General features: G+C 35.9%; 1 protein-coding gene and 1 long non-coding RNA gene across 2 annotated transcripts in view; one reads left to right on the plus strand and one right to left on the minus strand.

The window, feature by feature from the left end:
• Positions 1–26,100, minus strand: part of EYA3 (EYA transcriptional coactivator and phosphatase 3) — a 98,161-nt gene extending 72,061 nt beyond the window's left edge. The window contains 4 exon segments of the mRNA XM_079114653.1: positions 13,188–13,713; positions 13,802–13,931; positions 14,379–14,455; positions 25,964–26,100. Of these exon segments, the coding sequence (XP_078970779.1) occupies positions 13,188–13,242 (55 nt within the window). The 5' untranslated portion in view covers positions 13,243–13,713; positions 13,802–13,931; positions 14,379–14,455; positions 25,964–26,100.
• LOC306646751 overlaps positions 6,759–27,947 on the plus strand; it is a 65,531-nt gene continuing 44,342 nt past the window's right edge. The window contains exon 1 of the long non-coding RNA XR_013759957.1: positions 6,759–7,692. This is a non-coding gene — a long non-coding RNA (uncharacterized lncRNA). The remainder of the gene's footprint in view (positions 7,693–27,947) is intronic.

Genomic DNA, 27,947 nt, shown 5'->3' on the forward strand with positions numbered 1-27,947 from the left:
ATACACTTCATTTTACAGTCACATTTCAGAACAGGAAAGGGAGAGAAAACACGTGTTAGGGAACAATTAGATGACACACATTACTGCCTGCCCTGGTCTAGAATGTCAAAAGAAAATAAAAGTTTAAAGGTCAGAAGTACTCAATGTACTCACGTGTAGCTCATACACACAGCCTCAAAAGCTAAGTTCTCCTACATGACGCAGATAGTGCTGTAGAATTACAGGGTGCGAAACTACAGCCCATGGGAAGATCTTCCCTGTCCTGTTTTGCTCAATTCAGAAAAGCAAAATCAATGTGACCATGAAATGGATTCACAACTATGAAAGATTCAACATTTTTGTTTTACCAGTTTATTTTTATCTTAGTTTTAAGTTGAAATGTCTTCACCGTATGAGATTATAGTATTATCCAAATGTACATTACATACATAAATAATTTCAACCCCTAAGAAAGTAAAATAGGGCCAAATCATTAGGGAAATGTAATAAAGCCTTAAACAACTCATTTGCTGAATTTTTGTGTGACCAATTCTTATCTACACAAACAGTGATAATACTCCATGTTTTCCCCAATCGAGGAACATGAAAGTAAAACCGTAATCTCTAATTTGTATATTTTTTTTACAAGGAAGATGGGGGAAGGGTTATAAAACCCATCTCTGGGTTATAAATAAGGATACTTAATACATGCCTTAATTTTGATTTTAAACACAAAAACTAATTTATTTCAAAAAGTCTGAGCAACATTAAAATACAACATGAGAATACAGGATTTTTAATTGGTGTAAAAGGATATGAATTCTAAAAAGTAAGAAACCATATCTAAATAGTGGGAAAATACAAAACTAAATATTAAAATCCTGAATTTTGTTTTTTAGAAGTAAAATAACTGATTTATAGAAAGAGAGAAATATGTTATTTTTCTTGAGTGTATAGTCTATGGTAAGTAGTAGGACAACCTTCCTTGTGGGAAACATTAGAAAGTATTCCTTTCCCCTCTCCTATTTTTTCCTTTGAAAATAAGCACCTCTTGTTGTTTCCACCTTAAAAATTACCATTATTTTCTCAACTTTTCAATTTAGTGGAATAGAAAAAGCATATTTTTTTAAGAAAATAACTTAAAAATCAGGCTTGATATCTTAAATCGGTCAGTGACTACCAATGATTTTAATTGTTTCAAGACACAAAAAAGCAACTTACATAGAAAGAATATGATTTATTGCAGAATCTCCTGGGGGTTCTACTGGCCACATATTTGGTAAGACTGCAAGCATACATTCTGGCTCAAAATGTATTATTGATGATAAATTATGTAATTCTATCACACCATGCATCTAAAGACTACTTTGCATCAATACAGTATTCCCATTTCTTCCAGTAATTTGTAATCTGAAACATAAGAACCTACCAAATACAAGAATGCAATTTTATTTCCTTGATCAATGTGGTAAAACTTTAAAATTTTATTTTGTGGTTCTAGGGATCAAACTTAGAGCCTTCCACACGCTAAAAGGCATGAACTCTATCACTGAGCTACATCCCAAGTCCTAAAACTTCTAATATTAAGATTTCACATCAATTTTTGCAAATGGCATGTGCTATACAATCAAAAGTCATATTCACTAGCAGTGAGATGAAATTGTTGTGTAATGCATACACAATGTTCCAGTACTTGATAATAAAAGTTTTAGTGTTCTCATTTCAATGTTAGTTCTAGAGTTTGTTATTTATTTTACCATTGATGAGACCTGACATTATTCTACATTCAATGAGATTTTCTTTTAAAATATCAAATACGGCAATGGCAATGACAGAAGTAGAAAGATGATTTTTAATGGAATTAAAATATATTTAAAACTTAAGTCAAACAGTTCATGAGATTACAAAACACACACTAAATTAATTTTTTAGTTTATGTACATTTAGGGCATTTGAACAGTAAAGTTTTTCTACAACTTTTTACTTTCAGTTTTTAGTAATGGTTTCTAAATACACTTGTTTTATCAACTTTTTTGGACATAGACCTTGTCATATCCGTATGCCTTCATAGATAGAATTCAGGGAAAATATAAAATTGAGAATAAAAATAGTATTTCTTAAAACTTCACATTTTCCCACCTGCAAATATTGACGATAAAAAAAAAAAAAACCAAAAAAAAAAACCAGAAACTGGTTTGATTCAAAAAAGTCACAAAAATTTATTTTGAGATGGGGTACATGTTGTTTGAAATGGGCAACATGTTGTAACCCCTGGCTGTCTGAAATTACTGGCCTCAAGAAATCCTTATGTCTCAGCTACTGGTGTAGCTGGGACTGCCAGCATAAGCCACAGCGCCTGGCCAATGTAATTTTAAAATACAGTGCAATTTCACATGTTCAAAAATAAAGGAAGATCCTTTTAAAATACGGCAGCTACAACTTGTATTTTCACTCCTTAGAAGTTAAAGGGAAATAACCCGTAATGTATAGTTTATTTCAAATTTCTAATAAGATTTCTACCTCAGAATGTCTGTTTTGTACCAGCTTCAACACATTATTTACCTAGTAATTACAAATGGCCACAAGCAAGAACTCAGAAACCTAGTTGCTTCCATGTGTTTTTATAATTCTCAGTAAGCTTAGGAAAGGCAATTGTGTGTGTGTGAGAGAGAGAAAGCACAGAATAAAGATCAAATTGTTTTCAATGAAAACAAAATATATATCAATCTTAATTACAACTGCAATAGAAGTGTCTAAATAGGGAAAAGTGTTCTAGAACAAAAACTTGCATGCAACTACTGGTGTAGAGATGTTCAGGAGATGATGAAATATCTTTGATACAGTTCTATATGGAAAGCAGGTAGCCCACAAATTTATCATTGACTAAATTGTAATTTAGAAGTTCACTTACTACCCTTCCAAAGTGGTTTTCAGAACACACCAAAGAAAATGCTACAGGTGTTTCCCTGGGAAAAATTAACAGCATCCTTCCAACAATAAAAAATTATATAGAAATAATAGTTACAAATAATGGTAGCCTGAAGAAGTATCGAAAATGTAGTGTGTCATTAGTTTAGGCTTTTATTTATATTTTAAAGTTTTGTTATTGTTGTTGTTTTTAGTTATAGGTGAACACAGTGCCTTTATTTTATTTTTTATGTGGTGCTGTGGACAGAACCCAGGGATTCATGTGGGCTAGGCGAGAGCACTACTACTGAGCCACAACCCCAGCCCCTTGTTATTTTTAAAGCAGCATCTAGGTTGCCCAGGCTTGCCTCAAAATCCTGGGCTCAAGCTATCTTCCTGCCTCAGTCTCCCAGGTAGCTAGAATTACAGGCATCCTGCCACCACCGCACCTAGTTGTTTATTAATGTGTGAGTTACTTTTGGACTTAAAAGAAATAGCTAATTAGTAAACAACTACTATGACATCCTCAAATACACTTTGTGTACTTAATGGTGGAGCATTTGCCTATCATGGGAAGCCCTGGGTTCAATCCCCAGTACAAGGGAAATCAAACAAACCTCTTCCAATGATTTTAAGATGGTTGCTTCAAATATTATTATTCAACAATTACTGATCTATTCTATGGGATGTATTAATGAATTCATAAACAAGTGTTCTGATACCCAAAGTTCCAAACCTAAAGCCAAAAGACAGCAGTTCAAAATAAATTCTAATTTATAAATTACTAGGAAGCCTTATAAGACAAAGGCAGAAAAGACATCAGGAAAATAATTTCAACACATAAGAAAATATTTCTGTAATCATTTATGGAACAGTGCTTATTACCAATGTTAGTAGGATGACACTAAGTAGGAATTTGGGTTTCATAATCTATAGAATATATACATTAGTATTCAAATAAGAACTAAACATGGGGCTGGAGTTGTGGCTCAGTGGTAGAGCACTTGCATAGCATGTGTGAGGTACTGGGTTTGATTCTCAGCACCACATATAAATAAAAGAATAAAAATGTCTATTAACATCTAAAAAAATTTTTAAAAAGAGCTAAACAAAGATTTATTACAATACTTACATTGCAAATTAAGTAAAAAATAACAATAAACATTTGGGGAGAAGAAGAGAATAAAAGAGGTAAAAAAGGAAGACCTCTCCTACTCTATACTAGTCTTTAAAACCAATTATAGGGGGAAGGATAAGAGAACTAGCATTTACTTAACATAATATACCAAGTATTTTTACCTTCACTGTTTCACCAAATTTATCTCCACAATTATGATTAAGACATAGGCGGTATGTTACAGATAGGGCATCTGTAAAAGATTTTAAAAATCTGTCCTAGAATAGCAATTATGCTCTACGTTGAAGTGAATATACATAATAAAAAGACTAGAGAACAGTGATGATGGCTGCACACTGTCAATGTACCTAATGCTACCAAACTTTATACTTAAAATGGTTAAAATACTTAATTTTATCACAATTATGCACACACAAAAAAACCTCAAATGAGACTAGAAAAGTCAAGCCCAAGATTAAATTCTAGAAAGTATTTGAAATATGAAATAAATGGAGAAACACTGATATTTAAAAAAATACTGTCATAAAAACTGAATATCAATATGGAGACAACATATCCACATCACACACTCTGATTGATTATAAATATATAAATGACTAAACATTTTAAAAATTTTGAAGAAAACAGAAAGGTATATGTATCTCATCTATGGAAATGAGATGAATTTATCAGCAGAAGAAACCATAAGCAAGAAATCAACAAATCCAATTATGTACAATAAACTCATGCAATGAAAAAACCAAGTCTAAGAGGGCATAACAATGGAGGCAATGTCTGCAATAATCACCACCAAGCTTGATATCTATAATAAAACCAAACCAAGTCAACATTTGCAGATCATCTATCAAACAATAACCACAGAAACCTGTCAAAGGATACAAAAGGTAGTTTAACTACACCTCAAAGATCCACTCAGCACTTGAGAAAAAAGAACCTTACTACCAAGTGAAGAAATACAAAGTGTAGTATTTTTATTTTTTTCAATCTTTTAAAGGCATTTTTATTGAGGTAGAATTTACATACAGCAAAATTCACTTTTTACCAGGTTGGGGTGTGATGCTAGGAATTGAACACAGGGCTTTGTGCATGCTAGGCATACACTCTACCACTGAGCCACATCCGCAGCCCCTAAAATTCACTTTTAAAGAATATACCTCAATGAAGTTTAACAGAGTAAGGTATATTTTCATCCCCCTAGCAAATTCTTTCATATTCCTTTGCAATCAGTTCCCTTCTCCAGACTTAGTTCCTAATCTGACTTTGGTTCCTGTAGATTTGCTTTGCCGTATGTCTTCTAAATGGAATCATATAGTACGTATGTGACCACTGGTGTCTGGACTCTTTCTTCTAAGCATAATACTTCTGAGATTTATTCATGTTATTAGATGGATCAAGAGCCATTCTTTTTTATTGTTGAATAATACTCCATTGTATGGATGTATCCCAGTATGTTTTTTTGTTTTGTTTTGTGGTACTGGGGATTAACCCATAGTGTGGGGGAAGGGGTGTTCCACTGAGCTACATCCCCAGTCCTTTTTATTTTTATCTTAAAACTGGGTCTCACTTCTTTGCCCAGGCTGGCCTTGAACTTAAGATGCTCCTGCCTCAGTCTTCCAAGCAGCAGGGATTACAGGCGAACACCACTGCACCAGGCCTCAACTTGTTTATTAATTTAGGAGCTAAAGAACATTGGGTTGTTTATAAAAATTGTAATATTTAAAAAATACTACTTTGTACCTATCGAACTACCAAAAATGAATTTAAACAACAAAATCTAAAGTTACTTGAGCTATAAGAAGATAAAACATAGCTATAAAAATCACATGTATCTTCAGATTGTTCCTTAGGCAAGAGTATAAAAGAGCTCATAAAATTGGTTATGGCTTAACCTAAATAATTATCTTAGATATTTTCCCAAGAATTACACACAAGGGGGAAAAAAGCTAACTGTTTTTAAAAGTAATATAGCTGGTCCCAGGGGTGCACACCTGTAGACACAGCTGCTCAGGAGGCTGAGGAGGAAGAATCACTTGAGCCCAGTTGTTTGAGGCCAGCCTAGGCAACACAGCAAGACTCTTTCTCTCAAGCAAAACAAAACAATGTAAGTTTGTTGTTCACCAAAATGAAAAATTAAAAAACAACCAACTTGTATGGAATGGTTTAATTACATTATAATTCAATTGAATATTTCATATTAAAAAACTTATTTCAATATAAGCTTATTTAAAGGTGAAAACATAAGTTTTTACATTATTTTAACAACAGCTTACATATAATTGGATAAAAATTCAAAAGTACATAAAATTGTATATTCAAATGTTTATACAGGAAAATATTTAAGTACCTGTTAAAAATGCTTCTAGAAGAGTGGTCAAGACATTAAGCTAAAATTGAACATAAATTCTGAATTATTGCCCCAACTTTTTCCTCATGAAAAAAACTCAACTCTGAGGGAAAAACAACTTAATTTCTGAGGGAAAAAAAAAAAATGATGCTCCTTTATCCTCAAAATCTTAAAAGAAACTCAACAATAACACAAGCAGGAAGATTGATACAATTTTCTTCCTCTTATTTCTTTCATAAGCAATCAAGTTACTTAAACACTGCACACAAATGCAGGGTTGCTTCATTTTATGATTCTGAGCTAAAACATTGAACTTCCAAAAGTTAAAAGAATTTGCTATTTGAAGAGAGCTCACATTTGGTTTCACCATTCTAAACAAAAGTGTTTTCTCTTGCTAACACAAGAAATTACATAAGATGCTACAAGGGACACAGTATTATAGATTGTTGGTAGTCATCATTATTTTAGGGCTGAAGAAATCAAACCCAAGGGATGAAGACACTGGCTCAGGAACCTACTAAAAAGCAGCACATTCAGTGGCAGATCCTAACTCTGAGTTCCCCTGTCTGAAGCTCTTTTCCCCTTCATACAGAATTGAGCAAATGACCCTACTCTTTGAAAATTATATTTCTAATATTATTACATTAGTTTGCTTATTCCTTTTCTTTCACCAAATCTCTATGTTATATTCTTTGATCTTCAATCTAGGGTATAACAATAAGTCTGTAAAGTTTTAAAATGTTTTAAATTTATAAACACAAAACTTTTTCACTATGTAAGTTAGCACCGCAAGGACCTCCTAAAAATCCAAAAATAAGATTCTTTTTATATTAGTTAAAATTCCCTATAGAATCTAGCAAAAATAAGTTTGATTTCTTTTTACAATATAAGTCCTTTTTTATGAATGTACAAATTTCTATTTGCTGCTAATGAATTAATTTTAACAAGATACATGAATAAATTATTTTACCATTTCTAGGCAAAAAACATGACTTCAGAAGAACAAAATCTCTCCTAACCCACTAAAACCTGTTATTGGTGAGAGTTCCCTGCTTATTAATTAATAATTAATGAGTTCTTCAAAAGTATTCTTATGACTTCTATTTATGCCTTGTAAATCTGGCAATTTACAATTCTGTTAAAACCCTTCATTTTACCTTGTCCAGGATTCCTGCAAAATCCTTATCTTAAATTTCACAATAACACAGACAGACCACTTTATTCTTCTTTGTATCTAACAGCATGCAGTAAGCATTCAAAAGGCTCTTGGTTCCTATAAATATTTACTCAGAATCAGTTCATTAAGAACAGTCAAGCGGGTATGGTGGCACATGCCTATAAGCCCAGTAACTCTGGAGACTGAAGCAGGAAGATGGTAAGTTCAAGGCCAGCCCCAGCAACTTTGTGAGACCCTGTCTCAAAATTATAAAAAAAAAAAAAAAGGAAGAAGAAGGGCTGGGGATATGGAGATATAGCTTAGTGGTAGAGAGCTTCTGGGCTCAAACCCCAGAACCAAAAACAAACAAAAGCCTTCAAAGTATTTAGAGGCACAAAAACTTCACTTTTCCCATTTTCACCAGGGATGCCTAAGTCGAAACTTTGATTCTTTACAATATTTTCTTAAAGAGTATTGATCACTTTTTAAATTTTTTTTTTCTTTTTTTTTTAGCTGTTGATAGACCTTTGTTTCATTTATTTATATGTGGTGCTAAGAAACAAAGGAACTCAGGGCAACACACATGCTAGGCAATCTCTCTACCACTAAGCTACAACCCCAGCCCCTACAGTGTTTTTTAAAACCAATTCAAGGAATATCATGTTGAAGTCTGTGTTAACTAAAAAGTTCCCTTCAAATATAACAATTAAATATTTCATATGAAATTTTAACATCACATGAATAACAAGGGATCATACAAACTACTTATTTCTGGGTTAAGAACCCTTACATTTCTCACCTTTAACTGGCTAAAGTTTTTAAACTAAACAAGAAAGAGAAGGCAGAAGAGAAGGGGGCAGGGGAGAATCGGAAAAAGAAAAAGAGGTTAACTGGGTAAGAATCTTCTTCCCCAAACACACATACACACAGCTATCACAAAACAGATTTCTGGCAAAAGTAGGGTCTACAGTCTAATGCCCAGTGGTGTGAATGGTACCTTACTTGGGAAAAGTGTGTTTGCTGATGAAATTAAATTAAGGATTTCCAGGCAAGATTATTCTGGATTATCTGGGTAGATCCTAAATGCCATTACAAGTGACCTTATAAAGGAAAAGATGTAAACATAATACACAGAGGGGAAAAGGCATGTAAAGATGAACAGACCAGAGTGATAACCACCAAGAAATGGCAAGCAGTCTCTTCCAGCTTCTCTAGAGCCTCTGGAGGGAGTGCCACCCTGCTAGCACCTCAGACTTCTGTCCTTTTAACTGTGAGAGAATTTATTTCTGTTGTTTAAAGCCTCCAAATTTGGTCCAGAGCCTGTAATCCCTGTGACTCAGGAGACTGAGGCAGGAGGATGGCAAATTCCAGACCAGTCACAGCAAATTAGCAAGACCCTATCCCAAAAAATAAAAAGGGCTGGGGCTGTAGCTCAGTAGTAGAGCACCCCTGGGTTCAATCCCCAGTATGTGGGGTTCGGAGCATGTCCAATCTTGGAAATTCGTTATAGAAGACACAGGAAATTAACACATTTAGCAAAGAAATTTGTATTTTTGGTTTGTTTTTGCTATTACCTCTTTGCTTGGGCTTGTTGGCCATCTCCTGGCCACTGAATGAAATACACAAGCTGAAAACGTAAGTGGGAAACGAAAAATATGTGAAGATAACAGAACTTGACTGTACATACAGTTAAAAAGGATCTTTCAAACATTTAGAAAAATGGGGTGAATACAAAACAATTAAAAACTTTCCAATTTGCCTCTCCAAAGAATTGTCATATAACTCCAAAGTTAGTATTCCCCTGCTTTCACTTTGGGTCAAACCCTAAATTTAAGCAGTTGAAGAAACACTGAGGTAACAGTAACACTGTTCTGGGTTCTTCATGGATCTTGAGAAGCCTTACAGATATTTCCAATGTCTTCAGAACAAATTCAAGTACCATTATTTGTAAGATGACATGAAATTGGCATACGTATCTATCTACCTGATATGTTTTGTTTGTCAATTCAATATACTGCTACATTGAATACATAACTCCTCCTTTCTGGTTGATCTTAACCACCAATCTTAGGCAAACTATGCTGCAAGACTGAAGACTATTTTTCTAACTTCAAGTTCATAATTCGTTTTGAGAGTTTTACTCTCACATTAGTCATTTTGTGTTCTCTACTGAATGATATGCTGCTCCATAAAAGCAGTTATTAGACATTTGTTAACTTTGTAACACTGCTATGCACTGTATCAAGAATATTGATAAGAGTTGGCCTGTACTCCCAGCGACTCAGAAGGTTGAAGCAAGAGGATTATAAATTCAAGGCCAACCTCAGCAATTTAGCAAGACCTTGTCTAAAATAAAAAAGGCCTGGAATGTATCTCAGTGGTAAAGTGTCCCTGAGTTCAATCTCCTATTTCCAACCCCTGCCACACACACAAATTATGTATTGATGAATATGCCTGTAATCCCAGCCACTCCAGAAGCTGAGGCAGGAAGATCACAAATTCGAGACCAGCCTGGGCAATTTAACAAGCCCTATCTCAAAATAAAATTTAAAAATGACTGGGGATGTAGCTCAGTGATAGACCTTTTGCCCAGCATATGCTAGGTAGGCCCTGGATTCAATCCTCAAGACCACAAAAATAAATAAATACATCATATGATGGCACTGAACGATCAGAATTCTTGTCATTAGAAAACCATGACTTTCTACAATAAATGACTTTTTTTTCTTGTTTCTTTCTTTCTTTGGAACTGTTTCTTTTTTATATATCTTGAATAAACCCCTAAAATTCTTTCTAAACAAAATATTCATAGAATATATCAAGCTGGAAGAAAAACACTGAAATAGAATCCATGGCATATTATACCAGGTTATAAAGACATATTCTGAAAGAAATCATAATTGTTTTTGGTCACTATGTGTCAAAAATTCATGCGAGTGTTGAGTGTACAATTTAATTGAACACTAAAATGTACATATCAAAATAATGAAAATATGAAGCATTAGCTAATTTCATCAACAAAAGTAAAGTAAACGAGAAGGGCAAAATTTAGGAATTTACTAATTTTCTTGATAAAGACTCCTAATTGAGGCAATTTTCCCAAGAGATTCTTTCTACTGTTTTCTGACTGCCTAAACGACAGATTCCAATCTCCAGGCCAGCAGTCCCAAATCCTGGAATCTCCTCAATGCAACACAAAAAGAATGATACATCAAAATAAAGTACAGCCAGGAGTGGTGGTGCATACCTATAATCCCAGCGACTGGGGAGGCTGAGACAGGAGAATGAAAGCTCAAGGCCAGTCTCAGCAATTTAGTGACACACCAAGGAAATTAGTGAGACCCCGTCTCAAAGAAAAAAGAAAAGTACGTGACATTTAAAGCATTTTGGGATAGATATAAACTCAAAAAGGATTCTTGCAAAATATAGAACCAAACTAGTATCTTATAAAATCAATTATGTTACAGCCAGAAATTAAAATTAAAATTAAATTACACTAAATGCAAGGGGGTATACTGAACTGGATGCTGGAATAGAAAAAGGGCACTATGGGAAAAGTAATGAAATCTGAATAAAGTCTGGAGTCTACTAAATAATAATGTGTCCATGTTTATTGACAACCATGCCACATTTAAGTCAGATGGTAACAAGAGGAAAACCTGATGGGGATAACCTGATGGGGAACCCTCTTTTCTAGCTCTAAGAAGAAGTAGAAGCTAAGTAGAAGTCTAATTCAAAGCCTATATACCCTTAAATTCCATTTATATGAATTCTTTTTTTAATTTTTTATTCATTTATTTTCTGTAAGGGATTGAACCCAGGGGTGCTAAACCACTGAGCCACAATCCCCAGTCCTTTTTTATGTTTTATTTAGAGACAAGGTCTCACTAAGTGCCTTGCTAATCTGCTGAGGCTAGCTTTGAACTCAAGATCCTCCTGCCTCATCCCCCAGAGTTGCTGGGATTACAGGTGTGCTATGACATCCTTTATATGACAGAAAATAGATCAGTGGTTGCCAGGTTTTAGGGATGGAGGAAGGAGTTGGCTACAAAAAGGCAAAAGAGAACTTTTGGGGGATGATATAACTACTTTGTATCTTGACTGTGGTGCCAGTTACACAATTGTAAGCATTTTAAAAACTCACACATGTACACTTAAAAGGAAGAATCTTCTGTATATAAGCTATAGCTCAAAAATTTTAATGGGTTGGATTTTTAGAAAGAAAATCACATATGAAATTGATAAAATTCTATGACTGGCCAGGCGTGGTGGCACCAGCAGCTTGGGAGGCTGAGGCAGGAGAATCATAAACCAGCCTCAGCAACTTAGCGAGGCTCTGAGCAACTTAGTGAGACCCTTTCTCAAAACAAAAAATAAAAAGGGCCGGTGCTGGGGATATGGCTCAGTGGTTAAGTGTCCCTGGGTTTAATCCCCAGTACTAAAACAAAAAATAAAAAACCCTATGAGTATAATGCAAATAAATAAAATTATAAACACAGCTGGACCAACAGTTTTTAAGTACAGAGATCTGAAATGTTGGCTGACAAAATTATAAACAGTTGGGTCAACAGTTTATTTATGAGTACAGAGATTTCAAACACTGGCTAATAAAATTGTAAACACACTTGGATCAACAGCTTATTTATGACTAAAGAGATTTAAAATATAAACTATGTTACCTGATATCATCAAAACAGAAGAGTTTTCCATTAGATGACTTAAATAAGGTCCAATTTTATACAATCTTATTATTTTAAATGTGACTACAGTGACAGAACAATTCTACCACTTTAAATCATTAGAGACCTAAACAACATATAATCATTCAGAAATAATTACACCTAAAATAGATGCTGATATTCACTTAAAAAAAGAAAAACTTAAGACTTCTAGACTTCAGAACTGTGAGAAAATAAATTTGTTATTTAAGTCACCCCGACTGTGATATTCTGTTAGGGCAAACTGGGCAAACTAATATAGTTCTCATACCATCCTTCAGTTCTTTAGATATGGTTTCCTTTAGTTAGTCTTTGCCTAGTTAAATCCAACATCTGGGCTTCCTCAGAGGTAGTGTCTATTCTACTACTTTATTTCCTGCATATGGGCCCATATTTTATTGTTTCTTTGCAAGTCTTGTAAAACTCTTTTGAAAACCAGGCATAAATAATGTAATGTGCAACTCTGGAAATCAGATTCTCTGTGATTTGCTGTTGTTACAGTTTATTGTTTATTTCTTTTAGTAATCTGTCTGAACTAATTATGAAAGTTTGGATTCTTTGTCATATGTAACCACTGAAGTCTCTGCCATTAGTTGTTAGCTAACGACTGGACAGAGATTTCCTTAGATGGCTGACACCAATATGTCTCCCAGTCTACTGATAGGCTCTACATATACGTTAGGACACGCCTTTTACACTTAGTCAAGCAGTTTCTAACTGTTTAGTCTTCACTTCCCGCTTGCACAGAACCGCAAGATCAACCACAACTGACAGCTTAGGGCCTTCTTCGACCTTTCTTAAGCATAGATACAGCCCCACACACATGCACAGTTTTCTAGATTCCCAAAAATCTATCAGTTTTACAAATTCTCTTAAGGTCATCTCATTACCCAGCTTTTCCTTTCAAGCTTTTATCAGCCCGTTGTTTGCCCAACCATTACTCACCATCACAGGCACTAGAGGTATTAAACAATTGCTTCCAATTGTTTTCAGGGAACATTTGGAGTGGGTGGGTAGGCTGTTTATACTGGGTGACCTCCAAGCCAGGTCAAATACAGATGGTCTTGTGAATGAGGTTACCAGATATGTAAAATAAGGACAATTCTTGAGGAAAGGGACTTTAAAGAAGTTCCAAACTCATTCTGTTCCTTCCAGTGGCCAGTTTTTACCAGACAATAGCTGTCAAGCAAGAGAATGACATGACTTGATTTGCATATACTGAATGCTATGTGAAGACTGTAAGGAAATATATGCCTTCCTTAGGCAGACTGTTCAATGTATCTGAAAAGCATTTCCCTGTGCTTTATCCAGGGACAAACAGATGCTCAACATGAAAGCAAGTACCAGGAAACAGATGAATTCTCTAGATACTCTTCCATTCTTCATATTTGTTTACTTGAAGTCTGAAACTTCTAATATACTTTCTGCTGTGATTTCTTCACCTAGTTTCTCCATCAATCCAATCTGTTTCCTATTTTTCAAAAAAAAAAAAATGTAAATCTCATCAGTTGAAGCCAACTTTTGTTGATTTGACACCTTTTAAAAAATAGCTCACATACCTACTTAGAATCCTTAGTACTCATAGTCCTGCAGAGGTAGACACAAACATCCAGGCGATCTATACTCAGCTGGCCTCCCTTCAAGGCTCCCTTTACAGTGATCCTAAGAGAGGCTTCCAGCTTTCACAACCTGGGCAACAGCACAAAACACATGTCTATGGCCAAAAAAACTGCAACCACCTACACTACAGAGGCCCTGATGTACTTTTGACTGATGACTTTAAGCCATCACCATGCTGGTCAGCTCCTTCCATAAATAAACAGCCCAGCCAAGTGACTGTGGTAAAGTTGGTGAATTCTTCTGGCTACTTTATTTGGGAGGCATGACTGACTAACATGTCATAGTACTGTCAGCTGTAAAGATATTTATAGTAACTTTACACTTAGCAGAATACATGGAACATACTGAGAAAGTTATATATACAGGCTGTACCAAAATTTTAGTAAGAAAGATACTTTATCAGGAATAGAACTGTTTTCATAATATTTAACATTACTTTTTAGAAATCTCCCTTTGAAGTAATAAAACTATCCTTAATAAAAATTAAAACAAAATTTTGCCAGCAGTGATGCATACCTGTAATCCCAGTTTCTTGGGAGGCTGAGGCAGGAGGATTACAAGCTCAAGGTCGGCCTCACCAACACGGGGAGACCCTGTTTCAGAATAAAAAAATAAAAAGAACTGGCGGTGTAGCTCAGTGGAAAAGTGCCCCCTGTGTTTAGGGTTACTCGCGATCTCCTTGACCAAAGAATGGTCTTCTTCTATTGGGGAAGGCTGTCCTTTGACCCAGGTGCAGCTTCGACAGGAAGGCACATGGAGCAGTAAGGGAGGAAGGGGATACCCTCCTAGCCAGCCAGATCAGCTGAATCAACCCTGGGGATGAATGGGGTGACAGATGTCACAGTCAGATTGCTCTCACATCCCAGACTCCACAGAACTTAAAAAGTTGGTATCTTTGTCCTTTAATCTGTGAAGTGAATATTTTTAACAGGATCACATTATTTTTTTTCTGTAGGTGCTGGAGACTGACTCATGGGATTATACTCCAACATAAATATCTTAGAAATGTGTTGCTTCTAGTTATACAGAAAAAATGTACCACATTTAATCTGTTTTCTAACATTATATCATTCTATATGTCTTTTATCTTACCTATATATCAATCCTACACAAATCAGAATAACATTTGAATATTTACTATATACTATACTTATGGAAAGAAGTCTTTTGAAATTATATATTTTTAGCTGTCAAAAGAACCACAAAATCTAGGTTCAGCTCTTTTACTAATGTTATACTTCTCTAAAACTTATTCCTTTGAAAAACCTGTAAAACAAAAAGCTATCACTCATAGTTTCAATGCTGTCAACTCATTATTTTACCCTTTTCACCAAAATTCATCTAAGCAAGAAGTAGATTTGGCAAACATAAGGAATTTTTAGACATAAACTCTGGAGCCAGACCACTCAGGTCCGTATTAGCTCTGCTACTAATGAATGGTATAGGATTTTTTTTCTTTTTTTTTTTTTTTTTTTTTTTGATATGTGGTTTTTGACACAATACCTTCATTTCATTTATTTTTTATGTAGTGCTGAGAATCGAACCCAGTGCCTCACATGTGCTCGGCCAGCATTCCGCTACCGAGCTACAATCCCAGCCTTGGTATAGTTATCTTGTTTTATTTTTTTTTTTTTTTTGCAGTACCGGGGATCGAACCCAGGGCCTTATGCTTGCAAGGCAAGCACTCTACCAACTGAGCTATCTCCCCAGCCCTTGGTACAGTATCTTAAGACAAGTTATTCAATTTTCCTAGGCCTCAGTTACTTCACTGATAAAATGTGAATAGCAATGTGCCTTTCTCATAACTTCTTATAATAAGTATTGCATAAGTTAATATCTGTAAAACTCTTAAAACACATAATAAGGCATAATGTGTGTTATGATTTAGATATTAGGTATCCCCCAAAAGCTCACATATGAGACAATGAAAGAAGCTTAGATGTGAAATGATTGGGTTATGAGAGTCTTAATCAGTGTAGGGATTAACTGGGTGGTAACTGTAGGCAGGTAGGGTGTGGCTGGAAGAGGTGGGTCCTTGGAGGTGTGCCTTGGGGTTTATATTTTGTCCTTGTTGAGCACAGTTGTCTCTCTGCTTCTTGGTGGTCATGTCTTGAACCACTTTACCCCTCCACACTCTTCTGCCATGATGTTCTGCCTCACCTTGGGCCCAGAGTAGTGGAGCTGACCATCTACAAACTGAAACCTCTGAAACGGAAAGTGCCAAATAATCTTTTCCTCCACTAAAATTGTTCTTGTTAGGTCTCTTGGTCACAGGTGCGGAAAAGCATAGGATAAACAGAAAAGAAACCTGGTCTGTGAAAATCAATCCACTAACTAGTTTCTCTCAGATTTTTCCAAATGGCAAAATACTAGAACTATTAAGGATAAAATCCAAATAATAAGAAATTATTTAAATTGAGAAATTAAATAAATTGGGCCTGTACCCCTGAAACCCTCTGTCACTTGACTTTGATTCCAAAATTCTACACAAGAACTTTCCAGCCAGGTCCTAAAGAAATGTTTTCAAACTCCTGGGATTATCATTAAATGTCAATCACATTACATTATTCAGCAAATACACCGAACTCATCAAAGTCACAAACACTCTCAGGAGATCCAACTGTGAGTCAACACTATTAATAGCTAACATTTATAGAATGCTTTTTTAATGGGTCAGGCACTGTTCTATAACACAATTTTAATCCTTTCAACATATCTATAAGATAGGTGCTATTTAGTATCATCACCATTTTACAGATGAGAAAACTGAGGCAGAAAGAGTAATTTGCTCAAGATTATACATATCTAGTAAGTGACCAACCTGGGATTCAAGCTCAGGTGGGATAGCTTCTTCAAAGCCTGAACACTCAATCCACAGCTGTTTTGCCTCATAATGAAACAGCACAGACAACACTAATGATTTTAAAAGTCAAATGAGCTGAAAATGTGTGATAGGCCATGCTAGAGTCACCAACAGCCAGGTAATGAGAAGATACTGAAAAGAAGTCAAGTTTTCTTTATTGGTTTTGTTCTCTCAGGTCTCCCAAGTGAGTATAAGTTAATACAAGTAAACTGCTTTAAATAGTGCCTGGCACATAGTAAGCACTCATTAAGTGTAAGAGGTAGAACTGGTAAAAATAGTAGAGTACGCCTACTGACCCTGTCTCACTCTAATGGCTGGAACAGGCTAGGAACTATTGCCATCTCTACCATCTTTGCCCCCTCTGTGATTTCAGGAAATGAACTGGGGCAACAAATAATGCAGTCCACCATCACAAGCCTCAATCATGTTACGTTCACCTGACCACAAATACACAAGCAAACTGCTTCATTCCTCAGATCTCTTTTCTTGGTTTACAAAACCTGGAATGGAGCCAGGAGAAAAGTAGAATAAAGCAGCTTTATAACCTCTTGACTAGGTGCCAAAAACAGAAACAATACTTGTGATAAGCAACTGAATGGACCTAAATATTGATTGTTGGATGAAAACTGGCAAAGGATTCTAACGACAGAAGCTTGGTATAAGACTGAGAGCATTTTCAAATTCATGATTCTAGATTACCAGTTTTTTGTGCCTAGATCTGGTAAAGAAAGGGGATGAGAATAACAGTATCAGGATAATTGTTCATAATTTTTTAGGTTAAATGCTTAACAGACAACTTAGCAAGTCCCTAAGCAACTTGGTGAGACCCTATCTCAAAGTAAAAAGATTTTTGGAAAAGTGGGGGAAGTTGTGCACCTGGGGATGTGGCTCAGTGGTTAAGTACCCCTGGGTTCAATCCCCCATACAAAAAAACAAACTTTACAGAATCTAAACCAAAGTACATTTCAGGAAAGAAAAACAAACAAACAAATAAAACAAAAACTAGCAAATCCAAACATGTCAATCCCAAAAAGACAATAATGGAAAAAAAAAAACAGTCACTAAAATTTTGAAAATGTAGGTATACTGGATTATTAAATTATCACAGCAACTTAGTGAATGAAAATGAGCAGTATGTTTTAAATGAAATAAAACAAAATACAATAGAAAATATTAGAAACTTGAGGTACACCTCAGTGGTAGAGCACTTGCCTAGCCTGGATTTGATCCCCAGTACCCCCCCAAAAAAATATGTATATACATATTATAATATACCACCAGTAGTAAAAAGAAATATGGTTTCACAAAATTTGTTTCAGTTTTAAACACTTATATGTACCTATGTGAGTATAAGCATTAACAATGTAAAATGCATCTTATAATAAGCCATGTTCAAAAAAAACTTTAAAAGTCACTTTTCCAGAAATAAACTGACCCGTCAAAAAAGAAGGAAAATATCCACTTCAAACTATATACAAAGGTTTTGGTGGTTCTATAAATTACAGTTTTATTTAAAGCAAGCCTCTGAAAGAGAACAAAAAAGGAAAATGTCTGTGTGTGAATCAAAAGTTCAAGGTTTAGTCCTAAACACCCAAAATTTCTCAAATGTAAGTTACCAACACTAAAAATATACAAACAGGAGGGCAGGGGGTGTAGCTCAGTAGTAGAGCACTTGGTCAAATACATATACACAACACAACTAAAAGGAGATAAAGCAAAGACTTTCAATTTATCTATTTAATGGCCACCAAATATGAGAGATGGCTATTTATTCTCTGCAAAGCTCTAGTTCTCACCCCCAAGAACACTTAATCTGTCGGTATTATCTCGTCACTGCTACCTAACATATAGCCAAGGAAGACCACGGAAAAGCAGATTTGAAATTTTCTGCTTTAAATTATCACAGATGTTTCCTAAATCTAACATCTTTTCATGTAAGAGAGAAAAATTCAGGAAGGTACCAACACAATGATTACTAGGGTATTTTTTATAAGACATTTATGTACTATTTTTTCATCCTTAAATGTTCTCTAAAGTCTGACATGTTCCAAGAAAAAAATTCATACACACATATTTTAGATTATGCTGTCAGCAGGGTGAGATTATCATATTTATATCATCAAACTAGTCAGAAAACATTAACATCACTGTGCTAAATTAAAGTTTCCTCTTATTTTGAAAGCAGGAGGGAAGTAACAGATGAAGCTGACCTAAATCTTCTTTAGTATGGAAACCAAAGCGGAAAGTATAATTCCACATAAGCGCTAATCACTCTAAAAGTGCTGATCACAACAAACTACCAATTTTCCTAAACTCAGTAATTGCTACATTATTAAATTTCAGATGAAAGAAAAATATTAAAAATTTAAAAGACAAGATATTGTCAAACCCTCATATAAAAGAGAATTCATTTGAACCAAAAGGTGAATGTATAAGCAAAGGTAAAGGACACCTAAATCCCAACAAGTCTCCATAGCAAAGCTTACTTTTTTCACTTTTCATAAGTACAGCCAAGGGAGAAAAAGTCAAGACAAAAGCTACTATTAAAAAAAAGTGCACTTAATTAATATGCCTGAATTAATAAGAGAAGTTAACAAATAAGAATTAAAATAAGTAGTATTTCTAATCAAGTACTACTTATTACTAGAATTATAATTTTTCTGTTAACCAGATTCCATGATTCTCAACTCTTCAAAATATTCAGAAAAATAATGTATCATTATCTGAATGCAAGACTAAGACACAAACATCTTCTTCCCCCAGATGGCAATTAAAATGTTTTCATTTGGAATAATAAAGGCACAAAAGAATAATACAATATTATTATATTTTAAATGGGCATTATTTGCATTTTTCAGTTTAATGAGGAACTGGTTTTAGAAACATTCTCTTTTCTAAAGTACAAATACAAACACTATGACACTAGGTAAATATATTACTACATATCACTATATTTAGAACATGGTAGTCATAAAAAGATGGTGTAATTAAATTTTGCACAAATTTTCAAATATGGAAATGAGACCAGAGGTAAGTCAGAAATTTCAGTTTCAGTCTTCTGTTTTGTACTCCAGAGTTATAAGAATGTTAAGATTTTACCATTCAAAGACTAGTATATATTTAATACTCTGCAAATCAAAGACAATAAAAACATAAATATATGTGTATACACACACACACACACACACACATATATACACATGAAAACTTCAAGGGGGCATTTTATTAAAAACACTGCCTTTTCCCTGCATACTGTCCCAGCAACCCAGGAAGCTGAGGCAGAAGGATCACCAGTCTCAGCAATTTAAAGCAAATTAGCAAGACCTACCTCAAAATAAAAAATAAAAAAGGCTAGGGATGTGGCTGTGTGGTTGTGAAATACCCCTGGATTCAACCCCAGAAGCCAAAAAACAAAAATAGAAGAACAATGCCTTTTCTCCAAATAACTCCAAAGTAATTTCCATAAGATAATGATACTAAGAGGGAAAGGGATTTGATCAGTTTGCTTTCTAATATATAGTTTTTGAAATCCAAGGTAGTAAAGAGTTTATACTTTGTTTTATGTCACCATTAATAAAAAGATCAGGTAAAACCCTTCTCAAAGATTCCCAACCAAAATGAATATTCTTTTTGTTTCAGAGAAATTTGATTTTCTTTAAACCTTAACCTATAAAGAAACAACTGAAGTAGTAAACCCTTGTACAAAAAAATATCAGAAAGACTAAATTCAAATTCACATCTAAATTGCTGTTATTTTGGGCAAGTTATATAACCTTTGTGTTTCAGTTTCTTCACATGTAAAATGAGGATAATAAGAATAGTACTTCATAGGTATAAGAATTAAAGCATTAATACATAGGGGCTGAGAACGTAGCTCAATGACAAAGTGCTTGCCTAGCTCTCATGGGCAATGCCAGTTGAGCCCAGTAAACCCCTCGCCCCCCCCCCCCCCCCACACACACACACACGAGTTAAAATAGGTAGACCCAAAAAAAGTTTCTTGTCAAGCACCATGGTGCATGCCTGTAATCCCAGCCACTCAGGGGGCTGAGGCAGGAGGACTGCAAGTTCAAAGCCAGCCTCAGTCCAAAAACAAAACAAAACAAAACAAAAACAGTTTCTCTTACTTTTTCACCATTATGAATTTTTACACTTCAGTTGTAAAAAAGTTCCCCAAATAAAAATTATTTAATTGCACCTATAAAGAAAGAACATGATTTTATATTAGGCTGTGATGCAGATTCACACAAGAACCTTAAAACCCACAAATGATGAGAAATCACTGCTTTCAAAGCAATAGAAAATCATAATACCTAACTTAAAAATTATATGCCATCATTTCTACTAAATTAGTAACATTTCCTTTGGTCCCCAGAACTGGGGAAAAAAAAAAAGTCACACTTTTTCAGGATTATTGTAATTCTTTTTTTTTTGGAAGGGGCCCCACTGGGGATTGAACCCAGGGGCTACTTAACCACTGAGCAACATACTCGGTTATTTTTTATTTTGAGACAGGGTCTCACTAAGTTGCTTAGGTTCTACTAAATTTCTGAGGCTGGCCTTAAATCTATGATCCTCCTGCCTCAGCCTCCTGAGTCACTGGGATTACAGGCATGTGCCACTGCGTCTGGCTAGGATTTATTTTAATTCTAATTATGTTAAGTATTATATTTTAAAAAAAACTTTTTTAGTAGTCAATGGACCTTTATTTTATTTATTTATATGTGGTGCTGAGATTCCTACCCAGTACTTCACACATGCTAGGCAAGTGCTCCAGTACCGAGCTACAGTTCCAGCACTAAGTATTATATTCTTATATTTAATTCTGAAATATACAATAAGATCAAATTCAGAATTTAAATGTAAGGGGTTGAACCTCTGTAGTCCTACCTACTCAGAAGGCTGACATGGAAGGATTATTTTTCAAGAGTTCAGGACTAGCCTGAACAACTTAGTGAGTCTGACTCAATTAAAAAAAAAAAAAGAATTCAAATATAATTGTCAGTCCTATAGAATGTCAACTAGTTCACATGAACCCAGCCTAAATATGTATATAATATGTATATGTATTATAATACAGAGTAGGTGCCCAAATTATATTTTGCTGATAAAAAATGTATTGCAAAGATACAATAGTTATTGATAAGTATTTTCTAGGGAGATAAAAAACCTAGACCTAGTTGGTACCAACATTAATAACCAAGCTAATAAGTTAAAGTGCATCCAATACTATCTGTAGTAAGATCTTTAAGATTTTTAAATGCTGACTACCTTGGGCTGATCTATTAACTCATTTAAAGTAAGTCAGTATTACTTAAACTATACATTTCCTTTTCTGATTCAGAATGCTTTTGCATAGTCAAAAGGGAAAAAGTTAAAGACAAATGAGTTCCATGTTTTATCTGTTTTTTTAATTTACCATAAATAACAGAAAATATAATTACTTCTACATTTAATAAGTAGCTATCCTAGGACTTAGTTGATGGGACTAAAAAATAATCAAGATGATGATGTGTTTCTTTATTTGCTGTTTTCTCATAATAAAACAATATCAATATCAATAGGATAGTTTGATTCATACATCCTACATAGGTGCATACACTTGTATTTTAATAAGACAGAAAGTCCACTTATTTTATTTTTCACTCTACTATAAATATAACAATTCGACCCTTTAGTATAAACCAATTAGCTGATATATGGCAAGAATAAACTGTTCCTAGCATTTTAAAATATACATTTCTATTTGAACTATTCTTCCTCCACTTAAATCATGCATGAGCTAAAATATCCTGCAGTATATGCAGTACACAAAAATCTTTCAAAAAGAGGATGAAGTCATGAAGCAGTACTTAGGCAGATGACAAAAACCACAATACAGCAAGGTACAAATGGTAAGGACATGTTGGAGGTATATTTTGTTTTTTAAATATTTAAAGCTATATCTTCCTTAAAACACATCAAAGTGTTCAAGGACAAAAATTAAAAGATGTAAGACAAAGTACAATACTAAGAAAGATGGCGGGGCTGGGGAAATAGCTCAGTTGGTAGAGTGCTTGCCTCACAAGCATAAGGCCCTGGGTTCGATCCCCAGCACCTCCAAAAAAAAAAAAAAAAATTATCAGCCCCAAATAAACAACTAATATGCAGAAATGTGTTTTAAATTGAGCTCTCAGATTTACAAACTAAGACTTTACCAAACTAAGGTAGAAATTTCTATAGAAAACTAAGAGTGAGCCCAGCATGGTAGCACACACCTATAATTCCACCTACTCCTGAGACCTAGGCCAGCCTGGAGCACCTAATTAGTGAGAAACGGTGTCAAAATAAAAAGCTGGGAATGTAGCTCAGTGGCAGAGTGCAGGGTTGAAGGTTCCAGCGACACAGGCACTAAGCTCTCTCCAGTGATTTGGGAGGGGTTGGTAGCTGGGTAAGAGGGGTAGGCTTCTTAATAAAGTCTATTCAGTGTTCTGGACTAAGACCAACAGCACCAGCAAAACCGCTTCAATGAGAACGTAGAATGCTCACTTCACTTGGAGGGTTCTATGAAGAATTCATATCATAATAGGCCAAAGTCATTTCAAAAGAAAAAAGAGAGACTCCTAAAACTTTTCAATTTCTACTTCTGCACAAAATAGTTTCTTTCTCTAGTCCCTCTTTAAAGGCAAAGTAATTTTGGCACAGATTTTAAAATCTGTTTCATATTTTTCTGATCCTAATAGCTTCGTTCTTATGACATAAACATTTGAAATGACCTACTAAATAATATATTATGTTCTCCAGCCTACAGCTTCTGATGGAACTAAAATTCACTATTCTAATGAGTATATGTACCAGATTCCTTTATTTAAAAACAAACAAAAAACCTTAGGCCTGCAGGTTAGTGCACACTTGTAATTCCAGAGACTTAGGAGACTTAGGAGAATTCGAGAATGGCATCAGCAACTTAGCAAGACCCTGTCTCAAAAATAAAATTTAAATGTCTAGGCGTGTAGCTCAGTGGTACAGGACCCCTGTGTTCAATCCCTAGTCTTGGGGTCACTGGATGTCTTGGGAAAATACATCAATTCTTTTAAGCCTTGATTTCCTTATGGATAAAATAAAGGGCTATGTTTGAACTCTATGGTTTCCTCCAACTGTAAACTCTACAGAAATCTATGTAGGTTTAAACTTGGACATGCTCAAGAAATACAGAATTCAGAAATGAGAAAGGTTAAAAGATGGTCTGGCATCAACCCAAATACAGGTCTATCTACAGAGTTGCCATGGCTTTGAAAAAAAAAAATTCACAAACCTAGAGGTAAGGAAGCAATTGGAGTTAGGCATGCTCAGCAGGGTTAGGTTTTAAAGGATGGGAAATGAGGCTGGGGTTGTGGCTCAGTGGTAGCACGCTTGCCTGGGTTCGATTCCTCAGCACCACATTAAAAAAAAATAAAATAAGGGTATTGCGTCCACCTACGACTTACAAAAAAAAAAAAAAAAAAAAGATGGGAAATGATGGCCAGGTTGAACAAAAGTCATTTCCAATGAAGGTGCTGAGGAGGAGGTACAAATAAAAATGCAAATGCCTTCCCTCAGCAGTTAAGTTTTGAAAGCCAACCAGAAGGGTCCTTCTTTGTGGCGTCTAGGACTAACATGGCCAACTTCCAAAGTCCTTTGCTAAAAATAGGCGAAGGGAAAGCCCAATTTTGGAATAAGTTAAGGTCTATTCTGCACTCTCATATTAATATATGCATAATATAATGAGGGAGAACTTGGCCAACAGAAAAGCAGATACTGTCGTTGTATTTGTTCTATTCACAGTTAAATACTAAATTTTAGACTGTGATTTATGTGATTACAGAAACTGCTCACGCACAAATGAAGACCTTTGCAATCAAATGCTACACATACATCATAAATGTAACAAAAATAAAGCTTATCCAAATCCTGTATCTCAAAATGTACCTTAGATACCAAAATTTGACAAATAGGAAACCAACGATCATAAATCCAGTTCTTTCGTGTTATAGATAATTAAACACCTCCATGAGAAATTTAAGATAGATGACGTGCCTCAAAAAAAGATGATTTCAAGACTAAGGTGCTAATGATCAAGAAAAACCAAGTTAGAACATTTTAATAAGTAAATTATTGTAAGATGTGGTTTATGAAGAAGAGGCAAACAGAAAACGTATCATTATGGTAAAGATGAAAAAAACTGTATAAGAAGCAAAGATAGGGGATACATATCAGGATACTGCATTCAATTAAAATTACTTTGAAATTATCATAGTGAGTTGGTGAGTGATGGCAATCGTTTCAGTAAAAACACACAAAAATTTTTGACAATGAGCTTATAAATTTGAGGCTAACAATCTCCCAAGAAACTCCATCCTCTGTCATAGCAACTGTCTTCTAAGTAAAGCCCATGCAGAACAGAACTGACCGTCCCAGAACATCCGCATTTTTGCCCCAGCTGTGCACATCCACTCTCCTGGGATAGCGAACACAAAACTGACAGAACTTCCTCATGACTTGTCAATTAACAAGATCACACAAGCCCAACCGCTAGCAGCACCGTGTGCCTGCCACCTGTTAGCTGCTCTTGAGAGAGCCCCAAAACCGAGCTCCAGCAAGGAACTGGGAACGCCTTTGTTGTTGTCTAGCTACGGAAGCTACCAGAGTTCAGTCTAAACCCGCGCCTGGAAGTAAAACTGCCCCTAGCTTGGGGAAGTCTTCCCAGATTGGGGCTTTGGCAAAGCCTCTTCTAGCTTAGACGAAGCACTAATGTCATTTACTAGTCCCAGGAGGGGGGAAGGGTCAAAGGTGCGGAAAGTTGGGGGACGGGGATCTAAGATCTCAGGAAAAGGTCAGTTTCGCAGTGGAGGAGGGTGAGCACGACGAGGAGGTGGGCCGTCCCGCTGGGTGAAAGAACAGTGAAATCCCAGCTCAGGGGTCGGAGAAGAAAGGTTCTAAAATGAGACCAGGAGGAAAACGGAGAGACGGGGGGTGAGGCGAAAGACGAGAAATTCGAGTTTTAAAGGGGCTGGTGAGGCTGAGGAAAGAAAGGCCAAACTGAGGTGAAAGAGGCGAGGCCAGCGTGAAGGAAAGGGCTGAGATGAGGGAAGCACTGCAGAGACAAGGGACAGGCGGAGAGACCCCCACCCACAAGGACAGAGGCAGAACTCTTGACCCGTCTTCCTGCAGGATGTACTCGACTGGCCGCGCTCAGACCCTGTCGGCAGCGGAGACTCACCCAAAGGCTGCAGAAGTCCCACAGCAAGACATGGGAACCGGTCCAGACCCACGGTAGAACCAGCAGAGTGGAGGAAACCGCGGCGTTAGCGTAACCCGGATGCGCATCCCTAGCAACCGGAAGTAAGCGACCAGGGTCACCTCGCAATCTACACCCCGTTCAGACCAGAAGCCCCTGGGCGCGTGAGTCGGGCCTCGAGGGGCGGGGAAGGGACTAGGCCCCGCCCACTCCGCGGCCTCGGCGAGCCCCGCCCCTGGTCACGCCCAGCTCAGCGCACCCGAGTAGCCAAGGTTGAGCTGGTCATTGCTGCACTGCTGAGCTACAGTAGAACAAATAGCGAGTACCACAGCACTGTTTTTCAAAGCGGTCTTTTAAAATGCGTGTAATCCCTGCCTCCCCAAAGGGAACGTGAGGAGAAATGCTGGATTTAGAAAAACTGTAGGAGTTAGAATAGGTGGGAAGTTTGGGAAGACGCTTGGAGGCTAGCCCAAAATGATTTTTTTTTAACCCCAGTTTATTCTAATATTTCTTTGAGCTCACAGTTAACCTCAGTTCATGCACAACTGTCTTCAGAAACGAATTTTTTTAATACTTCGTTAATTTTAAATTACAACCCAAATATAGACAAAGAGCAAGGTTGAATTCAGGTTTTGTGGAGACCCGAAGTTTATTCAATTTAGGAGACCCTGTTTAAGAAAAAGAATCCAAAATTACAAACACAATATTAGATATAGAAGTGAGTTTTTTATAATGAGAAAAGAAATCACAATTTAAAAAAATCACAAATTAAAAATCCAGAAAAAAGCCTGGTGTGATGCTGTGCACCTGTAATTCCAGCTACTCAGGAGGTTGAGGCAGTTTGAGGCCAAACTGGGAAACTTGGACCCTGTTTCAAAATAAAAATAATTTATGGGATGTAGCCCACTAGTACAGTATCCCCTGGGTTCAATCCCCAGTACCACCAATAAATAAATACTTAAAGATCCAGAGAAAAACCACTATTTTGTTACTGCCTTTTACATCTCTAAATACATTTTTCTACATTTTTTGACTGTATATTAATTACTCAATGCTTTTTATGACAATTTGCCAACATCATTTGGTAAGATCCTTAACTCCTCTTTCTCACACCCCACTTATAATTCACCAGCATCATCTATAGGGGCCACTTTCAAAATCTGTCCAGAATCTGTTAATTTATTATCTCTGTTGTTATAAGCCACAACTATGACTCTGAGTGTTCTCTTTATACCCCTTTCCTCCCATGATCTGGTAACAAAGTAGCAGTGGTTGGTGTTCAACCCTTGGGCTACAAAGGCCCAAGCATACAGTTTTCTAATTCCAAAGAAAGAACTTGTGTGACAGGTTGACATATTTGACTCCATGGAGATGTTATAGGCCAGGTTATATAGGCAATGACTAAACAGACTCCATTTTACCTTGGGACTCTGTTACGTAGGAAATGCTTCTCCCATGGGAACGCCCCGCCTCTGTACCTGTCAACACAGTTGCCTAGTATGATTTGTTTGGCAATACAAAATGACGGAAATGGCAATTCTTGTATAATGAAAAATTGTTCTCTTTTTGATTCCTAGTTTCCTAAACAATGTACCATGTTAACAGTGATGTCAACAGTGATTGTTTAGATGTTAGTAACCATACTTTAGTTTGTACCTAAGTAAGGTCATTTTGACCCGCTTCCCCTCTGCTAATGATTTCAGATTCCATGGTGTTAGTTTGTAATTTTGAATCATAGCAACGGACACTTATAATTGATGTGCTGATTTATGGTATAAAAACCCTGCAACCTATGGTCAGGATGTTCTCCCAATAGCCATTTTTTGGGGCATTGTGTGAAACAGTCAGCCAGCTGACTTAATAAACTCAAATTTGGATTTCTCAGTGGTGATTAGTCTGTTCTTAAGTTGCCCCATAACACTTGGAAGACTTGACAAGAGGATTTAGGCATTTTGTTACTTACACA

This window comes from Sciurus vulgaris, assembly GCF_902686455.1.
Source record: "Sciurus vulgaris genome assembly, chromosome: 1".
Lineage (NCBI taxonomy): Eukaryota > Metazoa > Chordata > Mammalia > Rodentia > Sciuridae > Sciurus > Sciurus vulgaris.